At 43.3% G+C, this 26,821-nt stretch overlaps 1 protein-coding gene across 1 annotated transcript in view; it reads right to left on the bottom strand.

Annotated features, from left to right (window-relative positions):
• The window catches only part of lrig1 (leucine-rich repeats and immunoglobulin-like domains 1), a 34,254-nt gene extending 8,958 nt beyond the window's left edge, over nt 1-25,296 (bottom strand). The window contains exons 1-9 of the mRNA XM_084543771.1: nt 24,245-25,296; nt 13,822-13,893; nt 12,933-13,007; nt 7,066-7,203; nt 6,662-6,805; nt 5,546-5,689; nt 4,939-5,082; nt 3,111-3,254; nt 910-990 (exon numbers count right to left, since the gene is read on the bottom strand). Coding sequence (XP_084399897.1) covers nt 910-990; nt 3,111-3,254; nt 4,939-5,082; nt 5,546-5,689; nt 6,662-6,805; nt 7,066-7,203; nt 12,933-13,007; nt 13,822-13,893; nt 24,245-24,447 — 1,145 coding nt within the window. The 5' untranslated portion in view covers nt 24,448-25,296. The remainder of the gene's footprint in view (nt 1-909; nt 991-3,110; nt 3,255-4,938; nt 5,083-5,545; nt 5,690-6,661; nt 6,806-7,065; nt 7,204-12,932; nt 13,008-13,821; nt 13,894-24,244) is intronic.
• Between the last annotated feature and the right edge of the window lie 1,525 nt (nt 25,297-26,821).

The following is a 26,821-nucleotide window of genomic DNA, read 5'->3' as shown; positions in this document are numbered from 1 at the left end:
GTCAGAGGGTGGGGCGTGTGAGGCGTTTGATGTTTGAGGACTGAATGCAACCCTCAATTTCACCCTCTCTGAGTTCCTAACAACAGAGACTGGGAATGAGGGAACGAGAAGAGCGGAGGCATGGATGAGAAATAGAAATAAGCCTATTGGGGAGCAAACCCCTGCCAGCTCGAAGAAAAGCCCTTTCTCTACCTCTTTCTCTAGTTCTTTCTTTCAGCGGGGCTCACACTGGGAACCATCTTGGCTGGACATCATCTTTATATCCTGCAGGTTCATGATTGCCGCTCATTGCCAGAAACTTCATGCCAGCTGTAATTTCTCAACTTGCCAAACTTTGACATTGAACTTTTTACAAGCTGCTTGAAAACACTGATGAGTAATCACGAAGAACTGATAAAAGTGAATCACTGCGTCTCCTTTCTGAACCATTATCAGGAAAGAGAACCCAGTTAGCCCATAAAGCTTCAGCGAAACAATGAACTCACAAGATGAAAGCCAGGTTGACCTGGAGAGAAAAGTGGCCTTGGCTTCCAAAGGATGAGGGGAGTAAAAAAATGACCTTCAGTGTTTCATGGGCTAGCTTTGTAAAGTAAAGAAGAGGGCCCATATAAGTCATTGCTCACTGTGCAGACTTCCTTTCCAAGTGAGGTGTGAGGTCCAGAGGGGACAGATGTCTTAAGTATCTGAACTCTATGGCCTTAGACTGGACAGGCAATGAAGGGAGAATTGAGACTTGGAGGGAAACTTTTGGATGTGAGATAAATGAGAAAGCTCACTCATGTTTCTCGAAGAACAGCAGAGACAATCCCAGAATCAGTGGCAAGCCAGGACAGAGGGATGTAAAGGAGGGGTTGATAGAGGAAGCGAGGGCCGGGGGGAATAAAAGAAAGAAAGAGGGGAGACACTCACAGCTTGTTGAGGCTGTCCAATCCAGCAAAGGCCCCGTTGGTGTCCTCTATTGTGCCCGAGATGTCGTTATGGTCCAGCTCCCTGTGGAGAATGAGAGAAAAGAGGGGGATAAGAAAGATGGAAGGCGGGAGGATAGGAAAGGGGACAGGGTCTGCCAGCGCTGAAGCGTTTCACAGCCCTGGCAAAGGCTGCTCTGGAAGTCACGGGTTACCCCTTCACCCATGCTCCCTCCCATCATCAACCTCCCCCCCTGCACCTGGCCTTAAGAGCCCCTTTGCCGCTCTGCTCTGCCAACCAAGCGCATTTTTTCCTTAGAAGGGTGGAGAAGGAGTGTGCATGTGCATCTGTGTCTCAAGGCAAACCCCAGCGCAGGGAAACGCATGTATAATTCATGACGGCATGAAGGGACTGGCGAGAACACAATGCCTTGTGAGAGGCCAGACAGTTGGGACTGTGATGGTGGCAGGTATGGTACAGCCAAAAGTCTTAATGGGGTTGGGGCCAAGCTTAGCCATGGTTAGGAAAAGAAAGAATAGGCTCAGTGCTTCTTTTAAAGCATTCGGGGGTTTCCTAACACTTGCTGAATGAATCTGCATCCCCCTTTGAGGTCTACAGAGGGTTTTTCTTTAGGTGAAGTCATAGCTGCAGATAAGTCACCACTCCACCCTTCTAATGACAATCAAAAAGAAAAACAAGTCAGAAAATTCTTTCTTTCTTCTAAACTTGAGAAAGGCCTCTGAGGCTGATGGTCAGCCACACCTCCACCACCTCTTCAATAACAGCCTCCACTCCTTATTCTCCTTTCGCTTTCCAAGCATCTCTTATCCCCCTTGTTTTTTTCAGTCTCCACTGGCCGCTGTCTTAGGCGGACTGGACTCCGGCTGCCAATTTCCTACTCTTTCTGGCTGGCTGGATGTGAATGGCCATTGCCTTGTTAAAGCAAGGCCAGTGGTGGGGGCTGTGGAGCAGAGAGACCGGGCATGGAGAAAGGGGGCCCCGATGAGCCAACGACCCCCGTGGCCGAATTAGAGGGCAGCCTGGCTTGTTTGGAGCTTTCACACCCCGATGCAGGCTCCAGCCCCATGCCAGCACAACCAGCAGCGCAGGCCCAATTAAAGCTCCCCCGGCTCCTTTTCGGGGCCAAGCCTACGCCTGTCCTCCCCTCCACTGATTAAATTAGGTCTGCCTCAAAGACACAGAGAACAAGAGTGATACAAGGAAAGGAGAGGGAAAAAAATACAAAATGCAGACAGAGATCACGTGCGTATTGTAGCATTACACGAGGAGATGACAGAATACAATATAACAGAGGAGAAGAAATGGGTATTAAGCGAGCATTGAAAGGGTACAGACAAATGAAACAATGTGAGCAATTAAAGACAAGAAAGAAAAGCATGAGTGAGGAGCTGAGATATGGCAGTCAAAGCTCCCTGTCCCACCCTCTGTAGCAAGTTATCTAGTACCTAGAGCGCCAGCAGAGAGAGAGGCCTTATGTGCCTTGGCTTGTCACCACACTTTGAGAGAGAGCTTGTCTAGGGAGTTCTGGCACAGTTCTCCTCTCTGGCTCTCTCACTGGGAAGTGCCACAGCCAAGAGGGCCTTGGTTAGGGACCAAGACCCCCAAGTCTTTCTGCTGAATGTATCCACCGACTTTCTTCCTTTGGTTCTGTCCTTTTCTTTCTTTAGGCTTTTTGTTCAGAAGGTGGACCAGAGAGAAAAAGAAACCTCTGTCTTTGTTCATGGTTTCTAAAAGATCTCAAGGGAGTTGAGTGACACAGAACATTTCTAGATCCAAGTTTGTTGAGAACCAGTGTTTGGAGACAAAACAGAAACCCAAAACAAAACCAGACAAAAGAAACAAAGTAAGGAAAGGCACAAAAAAAGCAAGAAGTTGCTAGAGAAACCATGTCAATAGACACCTTGTAAAAAGTATTTTTTTTAAAAAGCCATGAACAGACAGGAATGCAAATGAGAGCAAACCCATGTTAAAAAGTTAAAAACTCTTGCATTCTCGAGTCAATGAAAAGTGAAGATGTAAGCCTAAATATCAAATATCACACAAAACCAATATTAACCAGCTCAGCTTTCACTGCTCCCGAGTGGCACATCGTGGCCTTATCATCAGCAGAGGCAAAACCGTAATGAGTGGGCTGTTGGGGGTCATTTGGGACTTTGTGATGATGGTTGGGGTGGTGTACTTACAGGACGCGCACAGCCTTGAGGCCTCTGAAGGCTCCCTCGTTGATGTGGCTGATGTAGTTGTGGCCCAGTCGGAGGGTGTGGAGATCCCCCAGCACAGCCAGACTTCCTTCATCCAGACGAGTTAAGTTGTTGTATGACAGATTCCTGGAGATAGAAAGAGACACGGTGAGATGGAAACAAGGACAGAGGCAGACAGAAAGAGAAAGTGAGGAAAAAAATGGAAGAAAGACAAATGTTCTGTGTGTGGTCTGGAAGGAGATGACAGGTTGGAAACTCGCAACATCATTATACTTAAATTTCATTGCTGATTCAGTGTCTGTTTGCCACTCTGTGATGCGTTTTTCCATTGCACCACAAGATGTTAACAGAGAATGGGTTTAGCAGACCTCAGAACTCATCTGAGGTCTTAATCGTTTCCAACGGAAGAAAAGAAATTCTTTCTACAACTTCTATTTTTCAGTCTATAAGCATGTGGCAAACCCCAGGCTCCTGAGCCCCTTCAAATGTTTTCAAATCCAAACATCTTTTGTTCTTACCATCTTGCAAGAACAAACAGTTGAGGTGTGAACACTGCAAGCACTTGTTGTAGGAATTTGCAGAGAGAGAATATAAGTCAATTTACATGAGACAAGTGAAAACGAAGACTCAGAGCTTGTTTAAATGACCTTTTTTAACATCTAGTACATAATACCTCACAGTAAATCTTGATTACAAATGATAATAAATTCTATAATGGCATCCTTCTAACAGTGTTCAAAGGCAGTATTGTGCGTTTTATTGCCCTCTCTGTGGCCCTCTCTGTCTGACTCTGTGGCCAGGCCTCAGGTTTGCTTGAGCAGTCATGTGTGCAGAGATTCTCCCCGATGACCAGCTCAGCCAGGCGCATTGGGAATGCAATAACAAGCTCCTCATAAAGACGAGTCACTCACTTCTATCGGTCACAGGGGTCATCATAACTCCAGATAATAAAATCATGTAACCTGTGACTGGTGAAGTGCTGGGAGGCCAGTTCAGATTCAGTAACTGTGCTGGGAGCAATCAGTCATTCATAAGGCGTGCGCACAGGAAACAGCATTGAGATACACAAAGCAAACTGGCGTGATCACCATCCACCGCTTTGTCCCGTCTGACTGTTACACATAAACAAACCTAGGCGCCACAGATAGCGCAGGCTACCTCATAGTTAGCAACGCCTCAGCTGAGCGAATCCCTTTAACGCAGCACTACGACAGTCATGTCAACAGTACAGGAAAGACTCTCAGATAATAACTCTCTGGACAAAGGCAGTGAAGGTGATCCTTCGGTGTAATTATCACAACACAACCAGCAGAGGATTACACGCCAGTTTTACAAACCCCTACGCTTCAGAACTGAGTACAAAAAGTCTTGTCGAAGAGCTTGAGTGCTGTTGAGCCCCACTCTAATTATGGGATAAACAGGCTTATCCGCAGAATAGCGTAGCGTATTGAGTGTTAAAGCAAAATGTCATTTAACCCTGTGGAAGGTAGATGGATGATATGGGTGGTGTGTGAAGAGAATTGTTTTCTCAGGCTTTAAGTCATGGGTTTTACTGTATAACGCTGGAGACAGATAATTGAAGTAAAATAATTTTAATCTACATTTTTAACCTACAGTTGGTGTAAATGCAAAGTTTAGAAAACCCATTTTTTATACATTTTTTTAAGCTGGACTGCAAGGAATGTCTATCATCTAATCTCTATCATCACCAGTTTAGAAACTTTAACCACTCTTTGCTGAAAGGATTTTACAAAAGGAAATCTGGCAGGAGAGTTTGGGTGTTCATGCTAATTAAATTGCTGGTACTCACAGTTCCCTCAGCTTCTGGCAGAACTTCCATCCATCAGGATTGATGCGGGCAATAGAGTTGTTACCGAGGAACAGTTGCTGGAGGGAGGTCAAGCCATACAGGGAGCCACTGTTCACCTCAGTCAGGCTGTTGTAGTCTAGGTGGCTGCATGGAACACAAAAACAGTTTGTCAGTGGGATCATTGAATACCATGAAAGTGCTAAATTTGCAACAGCGTCAGTGCAATTTGTGGCCATTAGTGTGTTATTTTGTAGGTAATTTAAGTAACTGTGTAAAAATTGCATGTCGGCTGTTTAGAGTGATTTATGCGATTGTGAGCAAGTTCCAGTAATAAGGGTACAAAAAGTCTTCTTGTTATAAGATTTGGTCAGTGTGTGTTCCTGTTAATAGTCCTGTACAAACAGCGTTAACTATTAACCATTAAATGGTTGTGTTTGCTACACCTATATTCCATAGATGACATGTTATAGGATACTGACATCTAGCATGTTGTGCAGGATATTAAGTCTGTCCCACTTTCGTTTTACACACGTTCTAACCTTATACAAACATATTCTTATTTTTATGGATCAGTATGTGTTTATGATTTGTTGTTCTTTTTACATACAGGATTTTCATCTTGGCCAGGTCCCAGAAGGCTCCGTCAGTCAGCTTGCTGATGCTGTTCCTTTGCAGTTTAAGCACCTCCAGGCTGGACAAACCCTGGAAGGTCAGACCATCTATTTGACGGATACGGTTCCTGTTCAGCTCACTGCAGCCGGGGATGGACAAACACAGAAAAACAACTCATCATGGGAGAAAGTCTATAAGGAACTTTATATTATATACATAATCTATGACAACCTAGTCAGTTGCAAGCATTCCTTACTGGTGTCCTTTCCACTCGTGGCATGGGGCCAGGCATGTGAACTACAGGCTTGAACTTACAAACAAGGGTCAAGCTAAGTACCTTTGTATTAACAGTAATACAAAAAAGGAGGGATGAACAGAAAACATGATATCAGAAGCTTAGAAACTTAACTTGCTCTCTCTTTTGTACATTAAGCCTGAGACGCCTGTGCATGTAACAATGAATCTGTACAGCTGCTACATGTGTGCCTGAAGGCTGTAAAAGCCCTCAGGTTGGCAAAGATAAACATCTACAGAGGTTCTTTTGTGTCTAATGCGCATCACCACTAGCATGTGCAGATACAGTGTCACCGGGGCCACCTGTCCAACAAAAGGCACCTGGGGAGCCACAGTGGGTGGGGAAAGACTCCCATTACTTGAGTCCCTTTGCTCTCCAGAATGGAGGCGTTGAGCTACAAATGGGTCGACCTCACTGTCACGCTGGAGGGAAGTTTGACGAAGATAATGGAGCACGGTGTAGTGAATGAACTAACCACTTTGTGGATATGGAAGAAGGCAATAAATCACCAATAATACGACTCTGCTGTTTGCCTAGTCAGACCTTATCCACCCCTGGAGGTATAGCTCACACTAATAGCGTTCCAAATGTTAAACACACAGAGCTTGATCAACAGACACCAGAAACTCCTCTTAACTCTTTTCAAATTTGTAATGTCTCCAAAGGCTACAACCGTGAAAGCTATTCATTTTGAGCATAAACATAAATGTCAAGAATATAATGTTTTTGCAAGGTGATCTGGTCTGACGGATCAAAACACAACCTTGTCATCAGGCTAACCATGTCGTTAAACTGATCAGATCCAGCAGTACTCACAGTTGGGTGAGCCTCGGGAGCTGGAAGGCTCTAACAGGGATCTGGCTGATGCGGTTTCGGCTCAGTCGCAGAACCTGCAGAGTTGAGCCCAGGTGATCCAACGCTCCGAGCTCCAACACACTGATCTTGTTGCTACTCAGGTACCTGAACACAGACAAATCACATTGTGACATTTAAAAACAAAACCTCAAACATCTGTTTATGAATGGCCTCATTTTGCAAAGTTCTTGAATCAGTCCCCACACCCTAAAAAAACATGAATGCAACTTTACTGTTGATATTCTGGACTAGTTCTAGGGGATATGGATTTTCAGATGTGTGCACTGTTTCTGCTTTCATGTGATTTTTCTATAAATAGAGATGGTTGCAAAAAGAGTGGAAAAGAAAAAGAACTTGGTACTTACAGATCTTGAATTTGAAGTCCTGCAGGGAAGCAGTGCCCTCGCAGCTCAGTGATGTCATTATTGCTCAGGTCAAGGGTTTCAACAGAAACCAGCTCTCTGGTCCGCCTGCCATCCACACTGCGGATTTTATTATGATGTCTGAAAAATAGAGAACACACATAAACATCATTAAGTATGGTAGAAAGTTCTACTCAGACTTGTGAAACGTTTGCACTAGTATCTTACTAAACTTAAGTGTACGATTCCCATTAACAACAGCAGGTGAAGACTTTGCTCCCTCAGCTCCTCTAAGCCCACTCAGGCACAAAAAGAGCAAAGTACACAGAACAAAGTGGTCTTCATCAACCACCAAATGTGTACTTTAAAAGCTTCCAAACAGAGGCTGGCCTTCTTTAAACAATTCCAAGGACAAAGAATCATTCACAAAATCTGTTAGACGGGGCCTCCGTGATCAAGCCACTTCAGAGAGCATCAGTGTGTGATGGAATGGAGAGACGGCTGTGTGATTCTCAGGACGTTCTGGCCACTATCAAGGTCCTAATATACTCAGGACGTAGGAGCACAAACGACTGACTAGATAGCGGATGCAAGCAAAACTTTAACTAACTTTAGATGCAGTAAGCCATTCATATGCATGTCTGAATGGAGAAAAGGAAACAGAAGGCATCATCTAGGTCAAGGTTTCCTAATCTGACCCCTTAAAGCGCATCCATCCAAGTTTAAGGAATTTCCACACAAGGAAACGTCCTATCTCAGCTATGTTTTGTCAGGTTGTGTTGGTCTGGTTGAGTGAAAATCCTGAGACTGAAAAGATTTCAGTTTTTATTTCAACCCGGTTAAGGGGTCTGGTGAGGAATGGAAGGTCACTTACTCCACCCTATCCTGTACTCCCCAACATCTGTGGTGTGTTATTTTGGGGAGCAGGACCCATTACACACAGGACCCATTACACACAGAGAAGATGGGAGAGAGAAAGAGAAAGAGTAAAAGAATGCTGCCCGAGTCATTACCCTTCAATGTGGAGAAAAAGTGGATCGGTTAAGTGCTTGTTAGCCACCCTTCCATACGTACTCTATACAGCATGTTGCATGTTATCTGAGTATGAAACCCTCTGCAGGATAACACCTTTGACGCATGACCAGGTGTTAACTACAGATGACAGTTAAACTTAGTAGCATTTAAATTTAAATGACTAGTCTTAAAAAGAAAAACTAAGCTAAAGTGAACAAGATAAAAAGTTAGAAAATAAAATGGATTTACCACTCAAGCCATGTTTTGTCAGGCTCCGTTACCCAAATCAAACTGACATTTGCAAACTAAGGGTGACGAAGACCAACTGTGGAATTGTGACTTACTTCAACTCAGACTTTGTTAGATGACAGGGGAGAAAAATGTAGCTTTAATCTCTCTTTAGTTTTATACTAACTCTCCTACCCCTGACAGAAACACCTTAGCAACAAAGTCAGCACCCCACCCTGCTATGAAGAAGGGTGATCTGACAGGCATTGACCTTTAACATTTACCATCAGATTTTGTCTGATGACATGCATTATGATCACGCAACATGATTTTGATGAGATCCGGTCTTTATCTTCCCAAAGATTAGGCAGTTAATTACTGATTTTTGTCTTGACACACTGACCCGCATGACAAATACACACTTCAGAGTTTGATGTTTTTATTATATTAATATTGATGGCTGTACTTTTTCAGAATAGGTGGTGCACATATATGTTTAACAGAAAGAGCAAGATCGAGCAGGTGTTCTGCCAGTCAGACTCATCAAAACAAGGTCAGTAACTCCTTCCCTTCTAGTCTTCAGCCAGCAGATGAACACATACACACACGCACGCACGCACGCACACCCACACACACACACACACACACACACACACACACACACACAGTCATTTGTTCGTGTCTGAGAGGAGGAGGGGTCACACCGCAGTGGCCCACCTGAATAAACAGTGGCAGAAATGGTTAGGGATGAGCACACATGCACAAACACACACAACACAAATAACAAATGCACACATGGGACAGAGCAACAGACAGTGGCTATAGAGAGCAAAAAAAAAGAGGGGGGAGAGTTAACGGGTGAGGTGGGGTCAACAGCTGGTGACCTTCGCTGGGAAAAACAGATCAGTCTCAAACTGGTGGGAGAGGTTGACCTCTCTCCCTCTTTCTCTCGCTCCGTCCTTCTTCCTCAACTCAAGCTAAAATCCCCCCACCCCCCAACCCCCAACCCCCTCAGCAAGGCCCAGCTGCGTGTGAGACGCAGATAAAGCCTCGCTGCTCAATGTGTTTGAAGTCCTCGCGTACAATAGTAGCGTTTATAAAAACTGATTATCATACGGCCGGTGACATTTCTGATAAAGAGGAGCTTGGTTCACTCTTGTTCTCTTTGATGTCCGGGAGCCTTATTCGCCTTGATTCTGCTTAATTCCAAATCTCATTACCCTGCCCCATTGACCATCTGATTATCATGAGCCCTGCTCATCTTGACACTTCTTTTGATGTATAGAAAGTGCATCGGGGGTTTACACTAGCAAGCCCGTTCTCCTGTTTCCAGTGTCATCTTTGAGGTCGATTGTGGGGCCTGTCCCTTTCCATTTGAAGCCGGCAGTCAGGACAAAAGGAGAATTATTTTAAAATCAGATCATCCAGCGAGCCATATGATTTCTATCCAAAGCTGTTTTAAAAGGACTTTGATGTGGACTGGCCAGGCAATGAGCACAATGGGAAAGTTTGTGCTGCTCTGCTGTCATTTTGACACAGTGTTTTTAAAAACTTTGTCATGCTTCTTTTTATTTGCCATCCTGCTGTGGCATTCTGGGAGACTGCGGGGCACACCAAGTGCATTGTGGGACTGTGGGAGCTTGGCATATGGTCTTTGGCTAATTTATCAGAAGCTACAACATGCTCAGATGATTTGTTTTAGTGTTGATTATGCTCTTTATTGGATGCAACCAAAGGTGTCAGATTGGTTGATGGACATCTCATCAAGCTAGCAAACGTTTTTGCAGCTGTACAACCAATCTGTTCCACAAGAGCAAAAAGAGTTGTTAATGAAAGGACTAAAGGGAACAAGCTATAGGAAGCAGAACAAATTGAAAGTAATGAGTCACTTCTCAGCCAAACAAGGGATTAAGAAAAAAGAAGACAAAGATAGAAATAAAAGTACCCTCCACTCACCCATTCCTTTTTTGTCCACCCTTTCCTCTTATTTTATTACAGCAACCAGACAGCTATACTTTGTTATACTTCTGTATATTGTACACCCACAGAATTAAATCTGTTTTTTTAAATGATAACTTGCTGAATCAAACAGCTCTAAATTGTGGTGTGCTGATAATGTTACAGACCCTGGTTATTTTTCCGCTAAACTTTTCAAGTCTAAAGTTTTATGTTGAAATTGGTTTAAACTACATTCATTGTGCAGCAAAGTAAACATCTGAGTGGGTTTCCAACACCTCCCAATATAATAAAACAGGATGTAGGATTATGAACACACAAAAAAACTGAAGGTACACTATAAATGTTTCAACTCCTGTTCCAACTCAACTCCTTTCTCTGGTCCTCATTTGCCACACATGGAATAAATGTAAACTTAACTAAACATCTGAACATTCAGAAAGCCAGAAATCCTAGATGCGTGTCATCTACTTTACTGAGTGTAACTCTACAGACATCTTTTTCTTTGTTGTACAGTGCAAACTTTGTCTACGACTGGCTAACTGATACACTCACAGACCTGGAGGCCATCAGGAAGTCAGACAGTAGCAACCACAGATAAAAGACTCTGAGCCTTTTGCAGTGTTTACTGTCTGATGAGCGGCTGAAGACAGATTCTCTGTCCATTTGTTTGCATGTGTGTTTGTGTGTGATTGCAAGCCGCGGTCTCGCACAAACTTGTAGTCAGATGACATTCCAGACAATCTCCAACCAATGGCACAGGAAGACTAGTTTGCAGTCTGTACTGCTGTCTCTGCCAGGGCACAGACACAGAAATGCTCACACTCCTCACACTCACTTTACTTTTGGGAATATCCATGAGCCTCTTGATTTCTTCTTAATTACTCTGTCCCTGCACCCTCCTACTGCCTCCTCCACTACTTCTCTCTAACCATTCCTCTTTTGACATGTGGTGATGTCACCCCAATCTGACACTATCCACATCCCTCACTACTCCCTCCCTGCCTGTTTTCTCATCCTTCCTCCCCTGCTCACTGTCACCCATTTTACTGTAAGCCATGTGACTGACAGCTGCAGCTGCAAGTGCTTCAGCGGGCCTTCACTTCAGCTGCGTGGCTTTGTAAAAATCTGACCCTCCCTCCGGCCTCCACTCCCATCAGGACTACAGGCCTTACCCCTAGCAACAGGCTTTAAGTCAGGCCAGAAAAAGACACCCCGATCATTTGGAGGTCCTGCAACTCACCGCAGTTTGTGTAAGTAAAGGTGAACTTGCTCCTGTCTGTTATGTGTCAGAGACAAAGTGAATAGGAGAATGTGCTAAACCTTACAAATCCAAACTAATATAAAACCATAAAAGGCCATTAAAACAGTAGCTCAGACTTTTGAAAAAATTACACATTTTGGCAGACAGACGTCAGAGCTGATTAATCAGACCTCAAATCCACCCTCTTACTAGCTATCCACAGCCTACACAAATACTCTGACCACATTAGTGCATCATAAGAAATTCTGAGAAGCAGGCAGATGACACACAGGGAGAGGCCAACGTGTGACTCCCACAAAGCTCACCACTGAAAACGATATGACGATGACCGATGTGACAAGCAGCTGTACACTTTACTACCAGACAGTCAACCAGCAAGGTGTGAAAGAAAATAGCTAATGGTTATCGCTAGACTAGCTTAATGGGGTTTAACTTTCTTGTTTCAGGTTGAGTGAGATGTAAGAATGTTCCCTGGTCACACGAGAGGGGAAAGAACTGTGGCGCACTGCAATGCAAGAGTCCGCACAGCACATGGTACTAATGGTACAGAATTTTAACAACAATTGTAACACGGTTTCGTATCAGCTTGATTTTTATCTTAGGCCTATTTTGCTCTAACTTTAGAAAGCCTCTCATTGTTTTGTGTTTTGTGGAGCAAGAATTCCTTCAGACATTCTTGAGCACCACAATAATCTGGAAATGTATAGTCAGTACGGAGATAACTGAAGATTTAAAATGAATAATGAGCTCTGGCTCACATATGTATGCTGTACCATTTTGGCAGTAACAGGAACTCAACTATTATTAGTTCATTTTCTCAGAAATGTATTATTAACTTTGTATTACCATAATGATCATTATTAAACATGACACATTTTTGTGCATTCCCCTCAAACTTTCCATTCACTAGTTTCCACCTGTTTGAATAAAGTTAGAGTTTCCTCAGCTGTATAAAAGCAAGGCTGCTGATGGATGTTTGTGACATACACAAGCACACACACGCCCTTCCCAAATATGGCAGTAAATCTCCAGTGAGATGCCAGTGTAGACAGTCCCCACAGGCACATTTTCACTACTGAGCAACCAACTTGGAACTATATACGAGCTGACGCTCCCAACAGCCAGCACCACTCACTGTAGACACGACCACGTGGACAGCTGATAATACTAGTCAGTTACTCAACCACATGCTAATCACTCATGACAGAACTCCATATTGAAGCCAGCAGAGAGCAAGTAGAGTGGGGACTTTTGATCTGTAGCTGAGTCACTTTTATTGCTAACTTCACATTAATGCAGTATTACTTCTAAGATGTCAAGAGACTACTTCAAAAGCAATTCAAAACGGCCAGCTAACAGGTCAGATCATTCTGGTGGCGTGTTAAGCAGTAAGAGTAGCGGTACTCACAGGTAAAGGGATACAATCTTGGAAGCAGCTTGTCCTAAATCTGGTATGGAGGTCAGCTCATTGTGGTCCAGCCGCCTGAAAGTGACAGACACACACAGGAGTAGGTTAAAGAACAGAACTGCCCTGGAAGAAACTGCAGAGAAATGCACAGGAATGATATGTTGTCATTATCATTGAATGCCATATTTCCATGTAGAACAGATACTAATCTGAGAGAGTAAATGTAGATTCCTCCATGGTATCCCTGCCACAGCATTGCAGAGGTTATTTTACATGCTCTATCCCACAAAGCTAAATTAAATCAAACCCTGTATAAATCAAAGGATTTCAAATACAACTTGTCACGTCTGCCACAGAGCAAGTGGCAAGTCATCCTTTTAAAAACCAAAAATAACATGGGAGTAAAACAGATGTCCAGGAGCGTATGACTGGCTGGCCGGCCTGCCAAAGATGTCACCAGTGTGTGTATCACCAGTTAGCTTGTGTATGTGTGTGTATGTGTCTTGTGTACTGGTGCTGAGTGACACAAAGCCAAGTCCTCTCCTCACCATATAAAATATTTACAAGGCCAGTGTTGGCCACAGTATCGGGTGGTGTAGGGGAGGCTTAATATAGAAAACCACCACTTAATTCTCAATTGGACTTAGTTCAAGGCAACACATATGTAGAAGCTGTTAGGTAGCAGAGTGGCAAACCATGGACATTAATTAGAATTAAGTCGCTGAAAATGTTTTTTTTTTTTCAGCTGACACTCATGAATTCAAAATTTTAAGAAAAATGAATCTCTTCAGCGGGTCCAAACACACAAACCAGTCCACTAGACAGAGTTCAGGGGTTTGCTGTAACTGGCTCATGTCAGTGTCTAAGTGTTCTGACAGTGACTACTTACAGCTCTCTCAAGTTGGGGAGGTTGGCAAAGGCTTCAACACTGATGGTAGTCAGCTTGTTGTGGCCAAGATTCCTGAAAACACAAAACATTAAGTTAATAAATATACAAGCAAGTTACGATCCAGAAACAGGAGAAGGCAATTAATCTACATATCAGCAGTACTAAAATATTTTTCCTAGTCTTTATTATATTTGTCATAGGCATATTCTTCTGTAGTTTAAATAAAGATCCTGATCAATAGTAACAATTATATCTCCCATTTGACAAACTGCCTCCTCTGTTCACATTAAGTATGGTCCAAAACACTGCAGTACATAAATTCAGGCAGCCTTCAAGGAGGGCCCAGATCAATACTATCGATAGAGTGTCTCTCTCTCTTGGCTCACTTTCCAAACATAACCCACAGGCCATTCATCTGCAGCAGTCAATTTGCACTTTAGGCTAACAGCGTATTTAATAGCTGGCACTTGACTTGTGCGAAGGCTTATTAGAGAGTGATTTGTCCGGTGATACAGCGATACTGCTGTCAGAGAGCGAGAGGAAAAGATGGGGGTGTGGTGTGCGCACCGAACACACGTCTGCATTTTAGAGTGAGATTCCCACACCGTATGAATCAAGTTTATTTCACACGTAAACAAGCGCTGTCTCTGTTACATACACACACACACATGCCTCCTGCCGAGCTGGCATGCAGCCTGCCTGTTGGCAGAGAGGAGGCTGCAGTGAGAGCGGTGTTTGTGTTTGTGTGGTGGGGTTAGGCTATGTGAGACAAAGGGAGCCCACAGCTCCGAGCCGCCTGCCTCCCGCCCCTCCATCCCTCTGTCCAGACGTGAGAGACAGCCCAGGAATGTTTCACAGGCCTGCTGAGAGATGGCTACTTGTTCCCAGAAACTGGGGACACTTTTACCTGATGCAACACATTCCTAAATTTTTTGTCCTACCACGACCTTAAAAGACCACTGGAAGGGGGGAAAAGGAAGGTTTGTGGACTCAACTAAACTGGCAGAAGATGTTACTGCAAGCCAGATATTTAATAGAAAGTATTGGCAGATATTGAGTAAGCTAATGTGTGATGGCTGGGTTAATACTATGCCAAAAGACTGCAATTGTCATACATCATGCATGCCGCACTTTTAAAAACTATTTATGCCCATCAATCTCAATCGCCGTCTCACTTGACAGATTTCCCTTTCTTGTGTTCTGTGCTCAATTGCAGATAATGACAGTCTCCTTCCCCAATTCTTCCTCGCTAAGTGTGTGACGAGATAATAGCAGAGCATGTGTCTGCCCTCCAGGCACAGGCCTGACGAGTAGGTGTGCATGAATGTCTATGTCATGCACCTCCCATTGTGGCATAGATCACTAAATCGCTGTCCCCTGCAACAGGAGGCAATTACCTTGTTATGGTGGGGGGGCAAGTTAAAAAAAACAACACCGCCCCCACTGGCTGCCTCTGCCTGGAGGTATGGATAATCGGCCAATACATACACACAGAAACACACACAGCAAAGACAGGATGAACTTGGGAGAGCGTTGTCATCTGGCACAAAACGGGTTGTCCTTGCATAACAAGATTTCTTCAGGAAATTCACCACCATTTAGCATGTAAAGGTGGAGGAAATTGGCTATGCACATATTCAAAGGTAGGAAACTCAAAGATTAAAACGAAGAAAAGGGCAACCCAGAACAAAGAGATGACTAAGAAAAAGAAACAAGTCACATTTAAGAGCCAAACCTGCCGTGCTGGTGCTAAAGGCCAACAAACAAAGCTGGTCCTTTGTGTGCGTGTATGCGCAGGCATGCATGTGCCTTTTTCTCAGTCACCTATGCTGTTTACACAACCAAGTCTTTTTCCCTCCACTTCACTGAGACACATTTATTTTCTTGCCTATCAGATCAGATAAGTTTCACAGTATTTTAACACCTACTGTAGGTGATGGTGATAAAGCTGCTTTCCCTCCTTCTCCAACTCCTTTCCTCATTCACCCACCTTTGCCCCCCTTCCCTCTTGTTTAAAGAAGGGGGGGGGGGGGGGGGGGGGGGGGGTATAGGACTCCAGCCCTAAGCATGGTTAATGCTTTCCAGAAAGTGACCTTTCATTCATGCCGGTTTTGTAAGAATTTGCTTTTATCAGAAGCATAGAAGTCATTAGACTGCTTTACCAGTGGGGAGATGTGGAGGCCAAACAAACAAACGTACTCAGAAAAATGAAGAAATATCCATATATCCTGTCAAAAGCTAAACTAGGTTCAGCATCCCATAAACTCATGTCATGCACAGTAATTGAACCCGCTGGAAAGGGATGTGCAGTTAAGATGATACAATTAAATGTGGCAAGCACTGGTAAGCTGTTATTACTCAAAAGTGTTGAATGCTTCATACACTGCATTCCATTGTATGGTTCAGTCCATTTATAATGGGCAGGCCTGTTTGACTTTAGTCAGTGGGATTAAAATCAAAAGCACTCAGCCAGGTACTTAGTGTGGGATAATAATATAAAGCTTGAAGGTGAGCCAAATACAAATTTTCCCACTGAATTTAAGCAGTTCTGACTGGTGCGCTACAGCCAGGTGAACATTTTGTACAGTTAAATCTACATCAAAGAAAAACACATTTAACACTCATCATCTAGACCACACTGTAGTTTCAACTGCGTTCTAGCGAACTGTTGGCCATCAGGGAGCATAAAGGTCAGCATAACCTGCTTTCTGTCAGCAGAACTGGAGAGACATGAAACAAGAGGGCAGCTGGAGTGAGAGCTCATCTGGGATAAAGAGGCACAGTTACAACTCCCACCTTTCAACTCCACTCAGCCGCCTCGGCCCAGTGCCATCGCGTTACAAATACTAACCACAATCACGAAGACACTGGGACAAATCAGGAGGGAAAGGCTTCTCTTTGGAATACAATAAAAACTTCATGTGCAAGCCTGCAACACAACACCAAATCATTAAACCAAAAATTGTATGGCTGTCTCCTATTCAATCAGTTAAAGAATCAATAGACAGATCCTGATTATGACATCTACCAAAGCAGTTGTTGGGTCATATACTAACTTACTGTTAGTTGCTGCCCCATTTATCACATAAATCAACTGACATCATCCTAAATTAGCTAGCTACTGGAAGATACATGAGAAATCAGAACATTTAATTTGATCTCCGTCATCTTGGAAAAGTATCTTCAAAAGACTACATGATAAACCCTCAGAAGGTCCTGCTGACTACGTAACTGTCGTAGGAAGAAAAATAGGGCTGCAGTAGGCCATCATTGCTGGACCATGTAGCTGATTTGACATATAAAACTCATTAAAAGGCTTTAAAAAATAGCTGTGTTATGGGTGCAGTGGGAGTACGGGAAGGCTGGGAGTACTGCAGTGATGTCATATGCAATGACACTATGCTTGTAAGTCAGCACATAGTCTGTGTGTGGGAGAGAGGAGATGTGGGAAGGGAAGAAGAGAGCAGAGACTTGCACATACAGAGATACATCATCATTATCTTTCCCATTTCTATCGTAGATAAATGCAGTGTGAACTTTGCTCGCTGAAAGTGTGAAGTGATGTCAGTGACGAGCCTTCTGCGGTCCAGCTGTGAGACAAAGGCCCTTTAATGTCGTCGATTTCAGAGTGTCATAAAACTGGTCAAATAATAACCTATGTGTCAGAGAGCTAGACACACATACACACACACACACACACACACACACACACACACACACACACAGCTCTTCCTGTCATTAAGGTCCAGTTTATAGCCCAGCAACTGCAGTGAGAGTGTACACAAAGCCAACACTAGCTCCAGGCCACCATTTTACACACAAGTCATACAGGGAAGGAGAAAGGGAGCCAATATCTTATCAACTCTGACAAGGTTAAAAGCATAAGGCGCCCAACAAGATTTGCTATAATAGTGATAAATCTGATTCCCTAAAGTCTGACAAAAAGCGACAGTAAGTGTAAGACGCAGGGAAGGTGAGGAGAACTTAGGTGCAACATCAGAGAGATGTAGTGCTGATAGGGTCAGCATATTTTACCATTTGCATTACAGATTCCCGTCGCCCCCACACACAACTCAACAAAGAAGCAGCTAAAGCCTTTGAAATCAGTCTGGCTAGGAGCATGACTCAGTTTGTGAAGTTTTCCGTGGCAGGAAGGCGGGCCACATCTTGGGGCCATGTGCAGCACCGTTCTCTGCACTGCTGGTTCAGGGATGAAGCGGGAGATGGCACAGGGCACTCCAAACAAACAGGGACAGGGCTGGGGGGAAAAAGACTGTGCGCTAGCATGAGGCACTGCATGAACCCTTGGCCAGGCCCAACGACGCCAGTTTGGACACTCCAGATGAGAAACACAAAACCACTCATGCTGTCCACACTGCATAAATGTATGTGCAAACTTGGCCCATATGCACACAGAATCGTGCTCTTGCATTAAACACTGGATTTGAGTCTGATAACAGCGTAATTTGTTAAAAATGGCGCCAGACTGGTTCATTGTGAGTCCAAGAAAATTAGTGTCCCCAATTAATCTGAAAGAATAACAAACACTGTAGGTCTCTTTTGTGGAGCTATTGTAGGGCTGTGGAGAGTAGACAGCTGACCTTATGTGCTATACTTCAAAGTAAACGAAAAGGAAAGGGTTTTTCATTTTTACCTTTACTGGTGTTTATTTTACTAGCAGAGTAATAATTACCCATAATAGCAATTTCACAAGAATTTGTGGCTGCCTAGACACTGAAGCTCTGATGCTCCTTTCTACAGTATCAGAAAGTGCAGGGGCTGGGGAAAATGTTTGTTTGGCCCAAGTTAGTTCTCCAATCTCCACTCACTTCTCGAAAGATGGCCTGTTTTCTGCTGAGAAGCTGCCTCACTTGCGCAGTACCTCTCACTCTCCGTCCAAGTCACGCTTTTTTTTTTTTTTCGAACATCTTCTCCAGATTTCCAAACTCTTACCAGATGTAGGGAATTCACAGATGATTCATTGATCAAGCCCACTTTGTAGACACTGACTTTGGGGGAGAAGGAAAGGGAGAAAAAAAACTTGGCGCCCTAAAGTGTCTTCACAAAAGGGCCATCTATTCTGCTGACTGAATTCCTGCAGAATGACTTGTGGCAGCAGCTGTTTGATTGTCATTAAAGCCAGTGTGAGGCTATGAGCTCATTCTACATCTTCATGTTCATGTCAGGCTTTATCTGTTGTTGTTAGAGTAGGGGCTCAACCTTAGCCGTTTCTTCCTAATTTGTCCACAGCTAATGTGATGCATGAATGATGTCAACTCGTTAAAAGAGGAGGATTTACAATAACATGTAAAAAAAGAAAAGACTGCCACCTCAAATTTCTATATAGCAACCTACTACTTTTTTCTAAACTGAAATTCTAACAGCGAGATAAGGGAGGAAGAAGTCAAGAGCAGCTGATAAAAATCTATGCCAATGATAATATCATCCTAAATCTTTCCAAACGCTCGAGTTGGGACTTTAAAATATCTGCCAGAGGACATGTGAGCCACAAGGCTAGTGAAACTATGACAATAAACAAACTTGGTATAATCACTACCAACACCACAAGATTACAAGGGAGCGTAGCGATAAATGCCCTAAAAACCACAAGAGGCTCAGCCCTGCCGAGCGCTGCTACTGTTGCTGCAACTCTCTCTGCTCCAACTGCTGAAATGCTCATGTGTTTAAGTAGGAGATTAAACATTTCTGCCGTCAGTCCTTACATCAAGTTCAAACTTACAGTAGAAACAGCTGTAATAGAAACAATAAACCATGGGCAAGCAAAGACCTAGAGTGTAAAGGTGTTATTTCGCATGCTTATAGGTTAGATAAAGTACAACACTACCTAAAAATAAATGTCTCACAATGTGACATTCACGCGGTCCGTAAGGTAATGTTTCATTTCCTCTGGGTTTCTTCTGTGTTACCACATGTGTGACGGTGGCTGAGGTTTCTGACCACTGACAGGGCTTTCACCAACAAGTGGAACCGGCCTGAAGGCAGCAGCAGCAGACCATGACATTAACAAAACACTTCCATGCAGTGGGCGGAAAATGTCCCCCTCATGTTCCCCCAGGCCAGGTGATCTACGGCCACGCCCCCTGCCGACCATTCCACAGACAGCCAGCGGCGCTCTAAGTCCCTGTCAGGAAACCAACACAAGCCCATTTCCTGAGGGCAGAAGCCAAAACCAACTGTTGGATGTGGTGTTTACCAATAAGGCTATAGCTGTGAAGTTTAAGGCTGCGGCTTGGGGTTGAGTCGCAGCGGAAAGTTTGCCATATGCTAAGCAGTATGGCCAGTGCATACGAAAACTTGGGAAACCACTTGGATTATTAACTGGGATCGTTCAAGATAGGGTCCTTTTTGCTCTTCACCAGAGCAGATACAAGTTGAATCTGCAAGTGGTAAAAACGGACAAACAAAAAAAAGACTAAAGACTTCACAACAGCAAAAAACTAGTAAAAACAAAGCAAAACACATAAAGATTGCAGCATTCTATAACAAAAAGGATTTCACTCATCTCATACGAGAAAACACCCGAGAGACGCTGTCAAACAGATACCCTGTGTCTGCTTTATCTCTATCCAACCACAGCTATCACGGCCAAAATTAGTAATGCCCTTGCTTTTATTTACTTGCAAAATCCCATTACACCAGTGGCACTGTGGGCAGAAATGCTTTTTATACACATTAGCGAGGCTGCAAATAAGATAAGACACCACTCCTGAGAGGGAATATGTGGCTGTGTGAGAGCAAACTTGCTTTGAATGTTATTAGGCTATTCATCGATCAGAAACAATAGACAAACATCCGAGGCCAGCGGCCAGTTTGTTAAATGCACTGATGTAAAACAGCCAAGAACGCGTCTGACATGGAAAATCTGAACCACAGTGGCTTTACAAGGCTGGAAGTCCCTAATTTAAAAGAAATTAAGAGTTCTCTCTAAAGCCTTTGTAGTTTAAGACAGGGGTGCAACAAGTGATGGAGCAATATGATGTAAATGAATAACCTTTTAAGGGTTTCCACACCCTGAAACTCCAGTCCCCACAGTCCATGTTGGCACAGCCTGCCCAGCCAGGTTGCGCTACCATGTTTGCTTCCCTGAATCATCAAGGCCACTTTCTCCAGAGGATCATTAAATCTGGATCCTGAAGGAAGATTATTTTGACAACTGGAAAGCATTAGTACTTTTTTCTCCACGAGAGCCGTGGTTTTATTTGTGCTTCAGAGGACTTAAGACTGCTACTGATGGATGAACAGCAGACCAACACCTGCCCTCTGGCCACCTATCTTCCCTGGACAAATACTCTTTTTTTCCAGAATTATTCCAACAAAACTGCACTGAAAGACACTAAAAACAGCACAACCCCAGTACAGGAGGCGGGTGAGCGTAACATATCCACTTTACAAAAAGAAGAGTGACAAAGCTGCATAATTATCTACCACATAAATGTGAATGAGACTTCTTTGAACACCAATGGTCCATGTTCACTGACACCATGCGAGTCTCCACTCACTCAGTTTTTATGAAAACCTTTTTTCCTTGGAGAAATCAGTTAACATGAATGGTATTTTAATTTAAAGAAGCCACTTGAGCCTGATATTTTTCAGTGCTTGCTGCAAACTGTGAAAATGTTTCCAATGCTTCCTTCACTGAGCCACTGTTTAATCGCAAGTCCTTGGTTTGCTTTGCTGTAAGAGCCTGCAGAAAGATAATTGCAACAGCCACATGACAGTGCAATTGCTCATCACCCACACAAAAGGGTGGAAAACTTAATTTATTTAGTGCCGAATTTATCCTCTCTGTTTGAACCATCTTAATTTTACATACAGCAGGGCAAAACAAAAGTGGCTTTTAAAGTGCACAACTAGCCACACAAAGCACACATACAATATGTATGACTAATTGAAGGGCTTCTTGTTGATTAACAACTGCAGTAACACATGCTTTAGTCATTTATTTAACTGTTCACTCCTGCAGGTGCTTTTCAGATTTTCCTTCCAGTCAAAGTCTAAATTATACAGAGGAGAGAGCAGGTCTGGGTGCCGTGTATTTACTGACACCTAACGTACTGTCCTTCCTAACGCCACAGCTACTGCTGCTGCTGTTCCCTCCCTGGGATAAACATAACAGTGAAAATTGATTCCACGCTGATTTTGCTTGGTTGTGATTCCTGAAGGTAGAGATGGACAAACATGCATGTTTGAAAGCAAAGACTGTGCACAGTGACACTCAGTCAGCTCTACACTAAGGACAAAACTGATATTGTTTTGTTCCATGACCATCAACTTTTTACTTGCAATAATACCCCCCCCCCCCCCCCAAAAAAAAAAACAAGTGGGCCACAAGTGAAATTGTCCATACTTGTCTCTTTTAGTTTACTGCAATCATCTACTAATCTGGCTCGTTTACAGAGCTCAGAGGAAAAAACCTGGATCCCTTTGAGCTACCTGCCAACACACTGTGACTATCTCAAGTGGTGTGGAAATATGCAACCTAGGTGTTTTAAAAGATCATTCAAAGCCATAAAACCATTCCCTTTGAAAACAACAAGATTGCGGGTCCTTAAATCTTGACCGATAAGGTTTGGACGAGATAACACAAGTAGATCTGGAGCGACACAGGGCTCATGCAGGACCCTATCTTTACACAAACCAAAACGTTTAGAGCAGCTGTTTCATACAGGACATTTGTCCCACAATAGATGGCTCCTGTCCACCAGGACAGGAGGAGCAGTGTGCGTCTGTGCACATGCACGATAAACACCGTCTGCACTTGATCTTGGCGAAGTGGTGCTTCGGGGCAAAGAGGCTCCCCGGGCACAAGTGCCATTACTTATGTTTTCTGAAGACTTTTTTAAAAGTTGCATTCCTGACTTCACAGGGAAAGATAAACTGCCTCACACTGGAGCATAGGAGCCAGAGAAGTGTTTAGGCCCCTGGTCCTTGACCTCAAGTTCCCAACAACACAAACACATACAGATGCAAAACAATTGTCACTGGAAATTAGCAATTGCCAGTGGACAAAGCAGTTGCAACATGCTCCAGCGAGAGCCAAATTGTCGACTAGAAGGATACAGAGTTGTGTTGTCTGTAAGTAAACCGTGTCATTCAGCTTGGTAAGTGCTGAAGTTCCCAAAACATTGGAGGAGGTTTCATTAAAATGTCCCAAATTGGCTCATTTCCTAGATGAGCTGGCAGACAATGGTTGTCAGTCTTACCCTGGGGAACTGATTAATTTACAAGAAATTGAATTTGCAAACTATGAGTAGCAACACTGAAAGAGGAATTAGGGTAATACCTGTCATGGATCTTATTGAATAATGCAGAGGTTAATTTGTTATGACATGTTCAGGTCTATTTGTTTATTCACCCGGAGGGGACAGTTTGTGCATTCTAGCGCTGGGTACATTTTCAGAAGAATGTCCATGTCTAACATTCATGTGTTATGAACAGTTAAAGACGTCAAAATTCATATGACGTGGCCAGTAGAATTCAATAACACTTCTGAGAATAATTAAGCTTTACAAGGACCTAAAATTATCGGATATTACACAAGATATGACAAAAAACACATAAAGTGTGTGCTTATTGACCGTTATGGAAATCTGAAAGATTATGATAAATACTTCAATCCAGCAATTAAAAGCAGTAGATCACTTTTTGTCCTCCATAAAAATTCAATGTGCCTTCAAAGCAAAGCATTTCATTCCCTCTCCCCTGCCAAAAAAATAAATAATAATTAAAATTGAATACTTTTAATTAAATGTTTGTGCATCCTGCAGTTATAAAACACCTGTTGACCTGCTGTTCATGGAAGCCTAACTAAATAGGCAAAATAAATCAAATCATTATTAAATAATACTAAATCACACTACAAATCTTACATCTGGCTTACTGTAAAACTCAAATTAGCTTACATTATGGCGGGCCGCCCTGTTGAGAAAGATTATAGGAATGTTTAATTCATGAATTGCGTCTTAATCAAGTTACAACATGATGTCTGGGGGCTGCCTGAGCAAGAGGAGCTGGATTGTTGATCCAGTAGTGTGCAGGGTGGGGTGCAGGGATCTCTGCTGACTAGAGGGTGTCCCCCAGAAACAAGAAAAATAAATGGGGGACAGTTTAGCTTCACTGCTAACTTTAAAGCTATAAAGTGATGAAGAAAGGCATTGAGAGCTGCCCTCACTCCCTCTGTTATAGATGATGGACAGTCATGCAACTCAAAGCAGAACCACAAAAGTATTTTATGTTAGGAGTCCAGGACAGAAAGCCAACAGAAGATTTCTGCGTTTGTCTTTCACACAAAAAAAAAGAAGAAGAAGAAAAGTTTAATGCACTTTTCTTTTCTCTCCCAGCATCGGTATCCCGTTATGGGCTGGTCAATAAATAGGCTAGGGCATCTGAGCGCTTTACTTACAAGGAAACAGTCCGGACTGGAAGGTCCAGAGGCGTAGCCGTCAGCTCCAGGTAGCTACAGTCCACTGAGTCTCCGCTGCAGCTACAGTTCTGGGCACACGGCGAGTCTGAACCCAAGCCATAACTGTTAAACAGTTCGACTGTCAAAATTAAATAAAAAACACAACGAGACACATATCCAAATCGTCCCAGGAACGCCGCCATTTTGTATCCAGTTTTAATAGCGCGGCCGCTGAGCTCTCTCCTGGTGCCCACAAACTGGAATATTAACGTAGCTTCGGGAAAACTGGGCGCCCTTTATAGCACATTAATAGTCTTGTTGTAAGACGGCGGTCAGTACAAACGACTTTGTAGCAGTAAAACGTTTTCCGTCCCAACAACATTCATTGCTGACACAAGTCCCCTCTCCAACTTTCTCCTCTGGTGTCCGACGCGGGCAAAAAATCAAAGGTAACTCGCAGATTAACCAGAGGAGCTCGGCCTCCTCGGTGAACTTGTACGTCGCCCCGAACTTATATTTAAGTTACGAGAGTGTGTCCGTAAAAGGCTAAAAATAAAAAAAAATAAAACTGAAAACACGCAACAGCAGAATGTTAAAGGACACTGCGCCCGGGCGGCTCTCAGTTGATCCGGCGAAACAGCAGCGAAACAGTTTTAAACTCAAGAAAAGCGGCCACTCGGACTTCTGGTGATTTTATAAAAGTGTTCACCATGAAGTTGAATATGGACTAAACAAGTTAGGACCCGCGGGGGTAGAGGCGAAAACTCCAGCGTTGGTCACGTCTGAAGCCGAGCGCCGCCGCGTAACGTCCGAATCTGAGCCGCTCTTCGCCGCAGCAGGAGGATACATCCAAGTTTGAAACGGTCGGTCCCATCCAAAGGAAACTCAGCCGACAGCTTATCAAGTGCAGTCTGTGGTCACACAATCTCGACGATCCGATTAATAGCAAAATAGAGTCCCCCCTCCTTCCGACCGTGCACTACCACCATGAGTTTTCCCCTTTCCTGAGTTACTTTTCCTTTTTTTTTCTGCCTGGTCGCTCCGTAGTCCCACGTTGGAAGCACAACAGCAATTATAAGGTCCTCCCATGGCTCGCTGCGAATGGCTGTTGCGATTTGACGGCCGGCGGAAAGCCTAATCTCATTGGCCGTCGCGGGTTCTCCCTGCATGGCGGAGTTGGAAAATCTGTGAGCGGCTGTCACTCAGCGGTCGCTAGCCCCGCCCATGTTTCCCACCCCGGGGTGTGAAACCGCACCACCTCCTCTCACTCTCACTGCTTCTTAAAGAGACAATCACCCAGATCAGGCTCTGTAATCGCATTATAACAAGCCATAATAACATAATTGGTTAGATGCATTAAGAATTCTGTTTGTAGTATTTGTTACTTAAGCCGACATCAAGATTTACATCTGACAGAAAAATATTAAACTGTAAACCATGTTCCCTCGGGACTCCCCGCATGGCGTTTGAAGGAGAAGGCGCAGTCTGTGCTTACTACTACGTTAGTAAGTGCACCTCTTTCAAACTGATTTAACTCTGAATGTTCTGTGATCTAGCCTCTTGAAGTATTTTAAAGATTTATTTAACACGATGTGGTCACCAACTGGTTAGTTTGCCACATTCAGAAGCATTTATTTTGTATGAATTTTATTAGTACAGTTGGTGTGCTGCAAGTCAAAGGCTGTAAGCTCCTTTATGTCCTGTCTTGATGTGGGCCTGTTTAAAATGCCCTGTCAAACATTTCCTGCCAGAGTCGTGAGTTCAGTTGGCATTGTGCATTTGCATGTGCACTGTTTGAGTCAGCATTAGTGGACAGTAACAACAACAATAATAATGATGATAGTTGTATTTACCGTACATAGCACCAGGGTGCAAGATGGAAAACAAAGCACACTTATAAGATATTATAAGAGAAAATATATAAGAATAAAGGCCAAAGCAGAGTGAAGCGACCCCAATAAAAAAAGTGTACCAATTAAAAGATTGCTTTAAGATAATAAAAGCTTTCAGCAGTGATGTAAAACAAGTCACTGTCTTAGCTAGTCTGTGATACTCTGGCAAGGTAGTCCATTGCAGCAAAAGGCCTGATCTCGAACAGTCAGCAAGTTCCTCTCAGACAGATCTTAAAAGATCACAAATGTAACATATGATAAAAAAAAAATCTGTATTATAATATTTCTCTTTTTACAGAAATGACAAGAAACAAATGAGGCACCTTATATGTGAGTATTACAACTGGAAGACGTCAAATATTTGACAGAGACTATAAGTAGTTACTACAGCTATTAAATAAATAAAGTGGTGGAAAAAAGTACTTTTATTTGCCTCTGCAGGCGCAGTACTTGAGTAGAAATATTTACATTCCTCCAAAGAATTCATATGTTAGTGCTATGAAATTTAAGGGGAAATTGTACAAAATGAAAACTGAATACATTGGTATTGTTTATGAAACTTTTACTCAAGTAATATTGTAATGCAGGACTTTTATTGTCATAAAGCAATTTTATCTCACTAAAGGATCTGAGTACGCCGTTCTCCTCTGTCCGTGAATAGTGTGCAAAAGGCTTCAAATTCTTC

The sequence above is a fragment of the Chelon labrosus genome (assembly GCF_963514085.1).
Source record: "Chelon labrosus genome assembly, chromosome: 4".
NCBI classification, from domain to species: Eukaryota; Metazoa; Chordata; class Actinopteri; order Mugiliformes; family Mugilidae; genus Chelon; species Chelon labrosus.
This window is presented reverse-complemented; position numbering and strand designations above follow the sequence as displayed.